General features: G+C 36.9%; 2 protein-coding genes across 5 annotated transcripts; one reads left to right on the top strand and one right to left on the bottom strand.

Annotated features, from left to right (window-relative positions):
* Window positions 1-3,087: 3,087 nt before the first annotated feature.
* Window positions 3,088-7,653, bottom strand: LOC135146975 (uncharacterized). 4 transcript variants are annotated; one of them, XR_010284170.1, is made up of 3 exons: window positions 6,913-7,646; window positions 5,503-5,596; window positions 4,297-4,519 (listed from the first exon to the last, which is right to left on the bottom strand). XR_010284170.1 is itself a non-coding variant. In XM_064079013.1 (2 exons), exon 2 carries the CDS (start codon window positions 3,976-3,978, stop codon window positions 3,391-3,393), a length of 588 nt encoding a protein of 195 aa, XP_063935083.1. In that variant the 5' UTR covers window positions 3,979-3,988; window positions 6,913-7,648; the 3' UTR covers window positions 3,088-3,390. The 4 variants fall into 4 exon arrangements, 1 of the variants encoding a protein (XP_063935083.1); XR_010284169.1 differs by having other exon boundaries at window positions 5,503-5,593; window positions 6,913-7,626; XM_064079013.1 differs by lacking the exons at window positions 4,297-4,519; window positions 5,503-5,596 and adding an exon at window positions 3,088-3,988 and having other exon boundaries at window positions 6,913-7,648.
* A 230-nt stretch (window positions 7,654-7,883) lies between these two features.
* LOC108224693 (abscisic acid 8'-hydroxylase CYP707A1) lies at window positions 7,884-11,143 on the top strand. The gene is made up of 9 exons (XM_017399384.2): window positions 7,884-8,269; window positions 8,354-8,675; window positions 8,856-9,005; window positions 9,174-9,422; window positions 9,501-9,590; window positions 9,678-9,756; window positions 10,044-10,150; window positions 10,232-10,350; window positions 10,846-11,143. Exons 1-9 carry the CDS (start codon window positions 8,067-8,069, stop codon window positions 10,943-10,945), a joined length of 1,419 nt encoding a protein of 472 aa, XP_017254873.1. The 5' UTR covers window positions 7,884-8,066; the 3' UTR covers window positions 10,946-11,143.
* The last annotated feature ends 237 nt before the right edge of the window (window positions 11,144-11,380 follow it).

Genomic DNA, 11,380 nt, shown 5'->3' with positions numbered 1-11,380 from the left:
TAAATCATGAGTGGGGTACTTCTGTTCATGAGGTTTAAGTTGTCTTGACGCATACGCAATAACTTTATCATGTTGCATCAATACACATCCTAATCCTTTATACGAGGCATCACTATAAATCACAAAATTCCCTTGATCATCTGGAAGGGACAATACTGGTGCTGACACTAATCTCTTTTTCAACTCCTGAAAACTTTCCTCACACTTCTCATTCCATATGAACTTCTCATTCTTTCTAGTTAACTTGGTCAGTGGGGTTGCAATTCTTGAGAAATCCTGTACAAACCTTCTATAATAACCTGCTAACCCCAAGAAACTTCTGATCTCCGTGGGGGTCTTTGGTCTTTCCCAATTCATTATAGCTTCAATCTTCGCTGGATCTACCTTGATTCCTTCACGACTCACTATGTGTCCTAGAAATTGAACTTCTTGTAACCAAAATTCACATTTAGAAAACTTTGCATACAACTTCTCCTTTCTTAATATCTCTAAGGCTGTTCTTAAATGTTCTGCATGCTCCTCTGCTGTCTTAGAATATATCAGAATATCATCTATAAAAACAATCACAAACTTGTCCAAATACTTCTTAAAAACTCTATTCATTAAATCCATAAAGGCTGCTGGTGCATTTGTTAATCCAAAAGCCATCACTAAAATTCATAGTGACCGTACCTTGTTCTAAAAGCTGTCTTAGGTATATCCTCAGATTTGATCTTAAGCTGATGGTATCCTGACCTAAGGTCAATCTTAGAAAAATACTCTGCTCCTTTCAACTGGTCAAACAAGTCATCAATACGAGGTAAAGGATATTTATTCTTGATGGTAAGCTTATTTAGCTCTCTGTAGTCTATGCATAACCTCATACTTCCATCCTTCTTCTTTACAAATAACACGGGTGCTCCCCATGGGGATACACTAGGTCTGATCACTCCTTTCTCCAATAACTCTTGTAATTGTTTTGCCAATTCTTTCATCTCTACTGGTGCCATCCTATACGGGGCTTTGGATATTGGCTCCGTTCCAGGTGCAAAGTCAATCGCAAACTCTATCTCTCTATCTGGAGGAAGTCCTGGTAACTCATCCGGAAACACGTCTGGAAATTCATTCACTACAGGAATATTTTCAAGTTTTAATGGTTCTTGACTTTTATCAATTACATAAGCAATATAGGCTTCACATCCTTGTCGTAACATCCTCTTTGCTTGGATCATGGTTAAAAATTTCTTTACTTGCTTTTGTCCTCTAAACGTTATTACCTTGTTATCTGGTGATATTAATATTACCTTCTTATTTTTACAATCTATCTGCGCACTATGTTTAGACAACCAATCCATCCCTAGGATTACATCAAACTCCCCCAACTTGAAAGGTATCAAGTCGGCACAAAACTTATTTCCTAAAATCTCAATTTCACAATCAGGGCAAACTCGATTAACAGAAATACGATCCTGATTCGCTAGTTCTACATTCATAACCTCATTCAACAATTCAACCGGACAATTCAACTTATCAACAAAAGCTTGAGAAATAAATGATCTAGTGGCTCCAGAATCAATTAACACCTTGGCATTTATAGAATTTACATTAAGCGTACCTGTCACCACCTCGGCATCCTGAATAGCATCCTTTACTGACATATCAAAGACTCTTGGCCTAGGAGGTTCATTCACTTCTGGAACAGTTCCCATGATTCTAAGTGCATTGCTAGCAGGGGCTGGTGTTTTACAGTCCTTAGCCATGTGTCCTGGCTTTCCACATTTAAAACATGTATATCCTATGGCTGGAATCTTACTTGTTGAGCCTTTATTGGTCTGATCCTTTATTTCTGGCTGGTTCTGACATTCTCTAGAGTAGTGTCCTTTCTGGTTGCATTTAAAACATACCACATTCAGTTTGTTACATACTCCTCCATGTCTCTTGCCACACGTTTGACATTCTGGCATTGAAAACCTGTGTTGATTGGCCTGACTTCCCGTAAGAAAACGTCCTCCTTGTCCACCACTGCCTATTTTCTTAAAATTAGGATTTCCTCCTGCTTGAAACTTCCCTTTCTTCTGGAACTTCCCTTGATGGGTTGATCCTCCTCTATTGTCTGACTTTCTCTTCTTATCCTCTTTAGACTTCTGAAACAACTCATTCTCAGCCTCCGCAATCATTGCTTTCTCAACCACCGCCGCATACGTCTCTAACTGCAAAATAGCTAACTTGCTTCTAATCCAAGGTTTCAGACCTTGTTGGAACCTTTTTGCTTTCTGCCTATCTGTCTCTACATAAATTGGCACAAACCTAGCTAATTCCGCAAACTTATTCTCATATTCCACCACAGACATATTTCCTTGTTTCAACTCTAAAAAGTTCAACTCCATTTGGTCTTGAAGAAACCTAGGAAAATACTTTTCTAAAAACACTTCCTTAAACCTCTCCCAAGTAATCTCAACTGTACCTTCCATATTCTTCACAGATTCCCACCAATACGTTGCTTCATTCTTTAAGTAATGACTAGCAAACTTTGTTTTCTGATCCTCACTTGCTGGAACTAATTCAAAACACTTTTCCATTTCTTTTAGCCATGTTTGGGCTGCAACAGGATCTGCTGAGCCCTTAAACTCTGGAGGGTTAACTGCCTGAAAAGTTTTAAAAGTTACCCTAGGATTCTCTTGATGTTGCTGTTGTCGGGTAAGATGAGCAGTTTGTTGAGCCAAAATTTGAATCAGTTGGGCCACAGCCGGATCTACTGGGCCTATGTTGACATTCTGGTTATCATTGTTATCATTGATGCTGTTGGTGCCTTCAGGATCACTGTTGGCACGAGTATGTCTTGTTGGAATCATTCTGTAAAGAAGAAACAATTTACTTAGTCGTTTTAAATCAAATTCTCTTTTTATAAAAAGTTTTTTTTTTTTTTTTAAGAAAACAGAATTATACATTTTTGAAAACATTTTTGAGATTATTTAACTAAATAAATTGCATGCTTCTTTACAGAATGTAAAGCAATAAAAGAGAGGTTGCAATATTATCACATGAGTTTATGATCGGTACTGAAAGTAAAGTAAAGTAAAGCAAGTGCGATAAAGTAAAGAACAAGACTGTAAAGTAAAAGATGCTGATATATATATAAGTCAGTGCTGGAGATACAAGCGTCAAGCGCTTTATCAAAAGTAAAGTACAACAACAGCAACAACAAGGCTATCCAGTCAACTCAGCTAGTCTATATATACATGTCAAAATCGGCTGATGACCATCACAACATACACATTATCTGGCCAGCTCCGCTAGTCTATATGTACATGTCAAAATCTGCTGACCTGATACAACTACTCACTACATACTGCATCATACACACTACTCACTATATTACTAACCATCTCCAACACATGATATACTCCAAACCTAGGGAAAGTCTGGTCCTCCGATAACATCCAGCCGCTCCAAGACCCAACGAGCCCAATCTATAATATCTCCAGGGGTACCAAGTGGTGCGGTAATCCCACATAACCTCTCTACTGCCTCTATCCAAAAAGCACGTATCTCCTCTCTCAACTGTCGCTCTGCCCTATTAGGATCTAAATCCCTCATCGCCTGTGTCAGCTCCCCAATCTGGCCCAACAACTCATCTCTCTCCATCAAAAGTGCCTGATAGTAGTGATAGGGTACTGAAAGAGGGGAACACGGATAAGAGGGTCCGACACCTGAAAATCCCGAAGACTCATGCTCTGGTGGAGGTCCACGGATAGGAGGTCGTATAATGGGAGCAGGTGGGGGCATCTCAGGTGCAGACGGGGGTATAGCCCTAAGCGGTACAGCTGCAATAGGGGTCTGTCCACTACGAGGGTATCCAGGTGGACGTGAAGGTCCAGCTACAGGTGGGGGTGTAAGTGCCCTGGGTGGAGATATAGGTACAACTCCTGGACGGGGTGGAAGTCCCTCAACTGTCGACTCTGAATGATCAGAATGAATCGGGGTACTGGGGCCTGACATGCCTGATAGTCTGAGAATCAACATGAACAAACACGTATGAAAATCTGTATCCACTACCAACATCAACCCTAAATCTATTACGAATAATCCTCAACCTCTCAACGTTCTATCTACCTATCACTCATTTCTAGTCCTAAACTTCTACCCAACCTAACAATCTAGGCTTGTTTCATTGACTTAAACCTGTCGCTCTGATACCAACCTGTGACGCCCTCCAAACCCGGGTCAGAAGTTTGGGGTCCACACCTTATCATAAACCTGTAATTAATGATTTAATATATATATAGTGACCCTTAACTGTCCATGGATCGCAACAGGTTAAAGTATAAAACAAGCCACAACATAACTTTAATTATTACAAACCCAAATCCCAAAATATAACTTAAATCTTACAAGCTTACACGTCATTTGTGTCTCCTTATTCAAATTAATACATATATAAAAAGTCAAGTGCTGCCGATAGCTCTCTCCATCTCTCAGCCTGGAATCCTGGCCTTACCACTAGCCTGAGTATCATCGTTACCAACCTTCTCTGCTTTCACTGGAAAGAACATAGAGTATCGCAAGAGTGAGCTGACAAGCTCAGCAAGTATAACAATATTCATTTAAACATTTATCAAAAGATGACGGAAATCAATATTTAATAGAATCAATCTCAATGTCAAAGTTTCTTTTTAGAGTTTCAATTAGAATTGGATATTAAATTTTATTTTTAAAAACCAAAGGTTAGGCTGCTGATCAGTCAGACACTAACCCCGAGCAGGCCCCGCCATGCTCGTTTACTGGATCCAAGGCACACATTGGCCTAAAGTGACCACTCATCTGGTCTGACCATTCATTTGGTCCATTTAAGAAAACTATCCAATTCTATTATAAATCAGGATGAATAACAATATAATGCAATAAACAGAATCATTAAGAACATAATTAAATTTTTGGAGCAGAAACAGAATTCAGTTCAGAAACATCTTAAAGATATTTCACAATGAGAATCAGGAATAATTTCACGAGTCAAGGGATCAGATATAGCATATCTGGATTTCAAGTGAAACCATAGTCATGGTCTGTATGAAAGAAGGTTTCTGGTTTTATTACAGAATTCACATGTCAAAAGGGTGTTTTCAAGTCCGAAGAAATTAGGTTATTGAAAAGGTATCACCATTGTGGGGTGTATGGTATTCCAGGTATGATTGACTTCCAGTCAATTGGTTTGGATATCAAAGGTGTGTCAGAACATTGAAATAAGGTTTATATGGTTGTTATTCAAAAATCTCAAGGTTTGAAGGTTTACAATTGAATAAGGTTTCCAAAATAGATATCAAAGAATCAAGTTAATGGCTCAAGAATCAATGAATGAATAGTTCAAGTGATAGTCAAAGAATCTGGTTGATGGTTTAAGAATCGATGAATTAAACAATTCATGATATGGCTCATTAAATGTCATGAGTGAATTAGAAAGCTCGCAAAGCAATCACATCAAGGATCATATATATATATTTGAAGGAAAGTACCAAGGAAACTTGCCTTATACTGACGATTTCAAATTTCAATAGCTCCTGCTCGATAAACTATACTATATCCACTTGCTTTCCCTTTTTATTACGCCTCGCTTTCTCTGCTAATCATCACAACTAATTATCAATATGTGATCTCATACTATTCTCATCATCCTTTATTCGAAACAAGCTTCTATCTACCCTTCGTTTCACCCAAATCCGATTTACGGATCAAAAGATATGTCAAAATTAATTTTATATCAATCACGTAAACACATAACATATCAATCAGATAGCACATAGCACATATCACATAAAATATTTAATACAATATATTTTTCAAAAGAAGTTTGAAGTCAAACGGATTTTTCTGGTATTTATTATGAATTTTTAAACATTTTTCGGAATTAAAACGGGTCAAAGAATCATTTTATAAATAAATAATCAATTTTTTGGATACTCGAAATCAAGTCCGAAATCATTTGAAAACAATCAACGAGCTTCAATCATATTTTAAAATAATATTTTAAAGCTCGAAACTATTTTTCGGAATTTTAAAATCATTTAAAATTATTTAAAATAATTAAATCTAATTAATAAATCAATTAAAATCAATTAATAATTAATTAAAACAATTAATCAATTAATAATTAAATTAATTGACTAATTATAATAATTAATTACTAATTAAAATTAATTAATAAATTAAATCAGATTTATTTTTGAATTAATAAATAATTAAAAACAATTTTTGAAATTAAAATAAATGATTTTCGAAATTAAATTTAAATCAGAAATCATTTTTAAAACTTTTTAAAAATCCAGGGTTTAAATTGCAAGTTTTGAAAACTTCAGGGTTTAAAAGTCACCATCTCCAAAAGTCAGGGGGCCAGGTGGTAATTTACCACCGGCGACGCCCCTGACCGCCGGAGACGGCGGTGATCCGCTCCGTTCTGCACCAAAAGGTGCAGATCACTTCCTCTTCTCACCAGGAATCCATCCCTGGCCTTTAATCGTGCAGGGGGTCGGCGGTTTGGCCGGAAATTCCGTTCAAACCTCCGTCGCCGCCGTTGAGCTTCCAAACTCCGGCGGGGACGATTCCGACTTCCCACACCTGCATTCGAGGTACCCTTCGATTCCTCTCGACATGCTCTTCAAGTTCCCAACCTCAAAATACACCCAGATTCATTACATAAGAAAGTCCCAATTCTCAATTGAATGTGTTCTTCGTCCTATAAACCCTAATTGTACAATTCGAACTTTAACCTCAAAATTAACTATGTTATTGAACTCCAAATCAAGCATATGATATACCAAAATGACCAGGAGAACATTATCTACAACATACAATCATCAAAACACATAAACAACTTCAAAATCAAAAATCCCTAATTTAAGCTTATTTAATTCGAATTTAAAACTCAAAATCTGAACCTACCTGATGATTTCTGAGTGTTTTTGATGATGAAAATGGATTCTACACGTCGAAACCTTCGATTTGGATACTTGAACACCAAAATCCGAGTCCGATAACACCTCCGATTCTTCGTTTGAATCTCAAGAACGCGATAAACTCTCTCGGGAATTTCTCGGTTTTAACTGGTTTTATGATTTTCGTAATAAAATAAAGTACAGTTAAGTATATTTATACTTATGAATAATTAGTACCCCTTTAGATCATATATGGCATGAAAATACAATGTTTAGTAGCTTTATACTAATAAAACGGGTCCAATCGGTACCGGTTTTCGAGATAATCATCAAAACGGGGCTTTTTAATCCGTCATTAGTATGCGGGTCCCACTGTCATTATGACAAGATAAGGATGAGAATAAAATATTGTATTTCACGTTTATCGAGACAACTAGATAATTATCTAATACCGAAAACTCCGCCGGACCGGCTCCGGAACAAACCGTACTCCGGATCGAAAAAGTCAAAACATGAAAAATGTCCGGAATGTTCCAATTAGGCTAAAGGTGAATTTTGTTGAAATTTTCGGGAAGTAAAATCTCGGTACCGTTGTAGGTTGACGGTTTTCGAAGAAATCAAAATAATTAATAATTAATTAAAAATATACATAATTAAATCCGTAAATCAAATATAAAATCATCGGACAATACATAAATCGATATGAACATATCTAAATAAACTATATTTTGTACTGAACATATAAAAATTGATATTCCTCAAATTTAATCAGAAATACATAACTAAATTAATATAACAGGAACCCATTAATTCACAAAAATTCATATAATATTCATTAATCAGTCAAATAATTACACGAATAATCCCAGATGTTACATTTGTGGTTTGCCGGGGAATTTATCGAGTAACTAATTAATAAAGATGTTACTTGAACCTTGAGCAGTGCAACCTTAGTGAAAAGTAAATTGTTTGTCATTTATCTGGCGAGAGTGAATGTGCATGAAGTACATTAGACTTAATTACAAACAAAACCAAGCAACCCCTCAGGCCCTCACCCCTCCTATATAAATGAGCCTCTACCATCTTCTTCCAGCCATGACTTGTAAACAAAACACTCTGCATTCTACCGCAAGAACTTAAACAAGTCATCAACTGAGAAAAATGGAAAATGGTGCAATTCTTTTATATTTAAGTTTTAGCTTTCTTCTTGCATTGCTCTCTTATATATTACTTAAAAGAAACAAGAGAGATGGGCAGCAAAGAAAAGAGCTCCCTCCTGGTTCAATGGGGTGGCCATATATTGGACAAACTCTTCAGCTCTACTCTCAAGATCCAAGTGTGTTCTTTGCTAACAAACAGAAAAGGTAGAACCTCCATTTCTTCACCATTTATATGTCTAGGCATATAATGTCATGACTATAAAAGTTGTTAATGTGATAAATTTTCAGGTATGGTGAAATTTTCAAGACTCATTTACTTGGTTGTCCCTGTATCATGCTGGCTAGCCCGGAGGCGTCGCGGATGGTTCTGACCACTCAGGCTCATTTGTTCAAGCCAACTTACCCCAAGAGCAAGGAAAGCTTGATTGGACCATCTGCACTGTTTTTCCACCAAGGAGACTATCATGCTCGTCTCCGAAAACTGGTTCAGAGCTCTCTATCCCCTGAAGCAATTCGGAACTTGGTACCCGGTATAGGAGCTGTTGCAAGCTCTGCCCTTGATTCTTGGGCCAGCACTCATGTCATTAGTACCTTCACTGAAATGAAAAAGGTTGGTTTGAGGTGTCTGTTGTTCTTTGGTGTTAGGTTCATCATGCAAATCAATTGTCTCTTCTTTTATTTGCTGTTTTTTCTTTAAAATGGAATTGTGTGTGGAAAGTTCATCACAACAATTTCATTTGCAATTTTATTCATCTCTATTATATTCTCTTTCTTAAATTGTGTATTTTAGGCTTCTTTTGAAGTGGGGATACTGGCTATTTTTGGCCACTTGGAGACTCATTACAAGCATGAGCTGAAGAAGAACTATAGCATAGTGGATGGAGGATACAACTCTTTTCCTTCCAGATTACCAGGAACTCCGTACAAAAAGGCCCTACTGGTAAAGCAAACCATTGTTTTATACTCCTCCACAAGCTTGTAATTTTCTAGCTAGACCATAATATTGTAAATATATTTTGAAGCAAGATCTTTTCCCCAGTGTGTGCTTAAAGTTATTTTATAAATGGCTCTTACTGAGGGGCTCTAGTCTAACTTTTGTTTACACCAGGCCAGGAAGAGGTTAAGTGAGATTCTTAGTGAGATTATTCATGAAAGAAAAGAGAAGAGGTCAGATGAGAAGGACCTTCTGGGCTGTCTTTTAAACTTCAAAGATGAGCATGGTGAAATCCTAAATGAAGATCAAATTGCTGATAACATTATAGGAGTTCTTTTCGCGGCTCAGGACACCACAGCCAGTGTCATGACATGGATCCTCAAGTACCTCTATGATAATCCAAAGCTTCTGGAGACGGTAACGGTAAGATTAATATTTGACAGTAACTTACAAAGGAAGATATATAGGGACATGATCATAATAATGTATTACAACATGCAGGCTGAGCAGATGGCAATTCACATGTCAAATAATGAAAATGATTCTCATTTGACATGGGTTCAGACAAGAAACATGCCTGTTACTCAAAAGGTAACAATACAGGGTTCAAGATTAAAAACCATGGTATATTAAAACAGTAAAATTTCTCTCCAAATAAAATGAAGCTTCAATTTGCAGGTGATTTCAGAGACCTTGAGAATGGCAAGCATTATATCTTTTACATTTAGAGAAGCTGTGGCTGATGTGGAATACAAAGGTAAGATAATTGGAAAAATAATTATTACAATAATTTCTCTTTTTCCATTCTGATTATGATAGCCACAAAGTGCAGCTGAGTCATACCATTGTTTCATGGGATTGTTACTTTCTATCACGTTAAAAAAGAATCATGTTCATTAAGAAGAACCAAGAAAATGACATTTTGGACCACCCTCTTATTATTGTAGTCAATGTAAAAATTAAAATTTCGAAACTCATTTATAATAAAGATGACTATGTAATTACTATCAAGATATGGAGTTTGACAAATTTGAAGTTTAGCAGGGTACCTAATTCCAAAAGGGTGGAAGGTTCTGCCTTTGTTCAGAAACATTCATCACAGTGCAGAATTTTTCACCAGCCCTCAGGAGTTTAATCCTTCAAGATTTGAGGTATATCCTTTAAGTATATACATGAATACTAGTTTTATCTAGGTAATTCCTTAAGTCCTAACATATCTTAATCTCATGCAGAATCCACCTAAACCTAATACATTCATGCCATTCGGCAGTGGCGTCCATGCCTGTCCAGGAAATGAGCTAGCCAAGTTGGAGATGCTCGTTATGATTCACCACCTCGTCACTAAATTCAGGTATCATTCTATACCAGACTTGCTGCTATCTACAAGTTACTGAATAGAACACATGCCTTCATAATGAACAAAAGTTGGTCCACTTCTGCAAGTATGGAAGTCAACTTACTGCATATGCATCAACATAGACTCCAAAAAAAATGCTCCTCAAGATTCATAAAGAAATAAAGAAGGCCCTGGCCTTCGCTGTATGCGTTACAAATAGGTGGCCTAAGCCTATGAAGTAGGAATATTCGTAACACTCATTCTCAGTGCTTTAAGTCTGTGTAATATTTTAATCAAATATGATAATGGAGCATTACAAGTGATTATTTGGTAATTGCATGAGCTATGATTAAGGTTCTCTAATTGCTAATCGCGAGCCTTGTTCAGTTGCTCTAGCAGTGTCAAGATAAGAATATGGCAAATGAAGGCATTATAAAACTATTGCCTGTCATCCTTTGCGGAATTATAGGAAAATGTGGTAATTATTTTCATGTACTATTGTGGTTGCAGGTGGGAAGTCGTGGGATCTGCAGCAGGGATCCAGTATGGACCATTTCCAGTTCCCATGCATGGCCTTCCTGCAAGATTTTGGAGAAAATCTACCATCTGAAGGCACTAGGCAGGAAGCATGGGTGCTTACGACAAAAAGTCAGAGGCGCTCTACAAGCTTAGTTTACCCCCTATCTTCTTAATGAATCTTCTAGTTAGTACTTTAACTCATCCCCAACCAAGTCCTCTGGGGATAATAACTCCATTTTCCATGTCATTTATATTCTTAATATGAATCAAAGATACGATTTTCACTCTACTTAGCTTGGCAGCTGGGATTTATAAACCTTGACAAAAATTAAAAACTACTAAAACTGAAACATTTTGATAGCAACCATACAACTGAGCAGACTGCTTTTGTAATGTTATAATTGGATAACGCGGCAAATTTAAGTACAAGTGAGGATCATAAGCTTTGAGTATGATTAATATCGCGGGGGTGGGGAAGGACCAAAGACCTTTGCATTATCAAGGAATCCACTACTTAATTTCTGCA

Source organism: Daucus carota, chromosome 6 (assembly GCF_001625215.2).
Source record: "Daucus carota subsp. sativus chromosome 6, DH1 v3.0, whole genome shotgun sequence".
NCBI classification, from domain to species: Eukaryota; Viridiplantae; Streptophyta; class Magnoliopsida; order Apiales; family Apiaceae; genus Daucus; species Daucus carota.
This window is presented reverse-complemented; position numbering and strand designations above follow the sequence as displayed.

What these genes read in the sequence shown, in the direction of transcription:
- LOC135146975 (XM_064079013.1), bottom strand. Translation starts at nt 3,978, where the DNA reads ATGTCAGGCCCCAGTACCCCGATTCATTCTGATCATTCAGAGTCGACA.
- LOC108224693 (XM_017399384.2), top strand. Translation starts at nt 8,067, where the DNA reads ATGGAAAATGGTGCAATTCTTTTATATTTAAGTTTTAGCTTTCTTCTT. An exon ending in ACATGCCTGTTACTCAAAAG is followed by an intron (nt 9,591 to 9,677) that starts GTAACAATACAG and finishes TTCAATTTGCAG; the next exon opens with GTGATTTCAGAGACCTTGAG. An exon ending in GGCTGATGTGGAATACAAAG is followed by an intron (nt 9,757 to 10,043) that starts GTAAGATAATTG and finishes GAAGTTTAGCAG; the next exon opens with GGTACCTAATTCCAAAAGGG.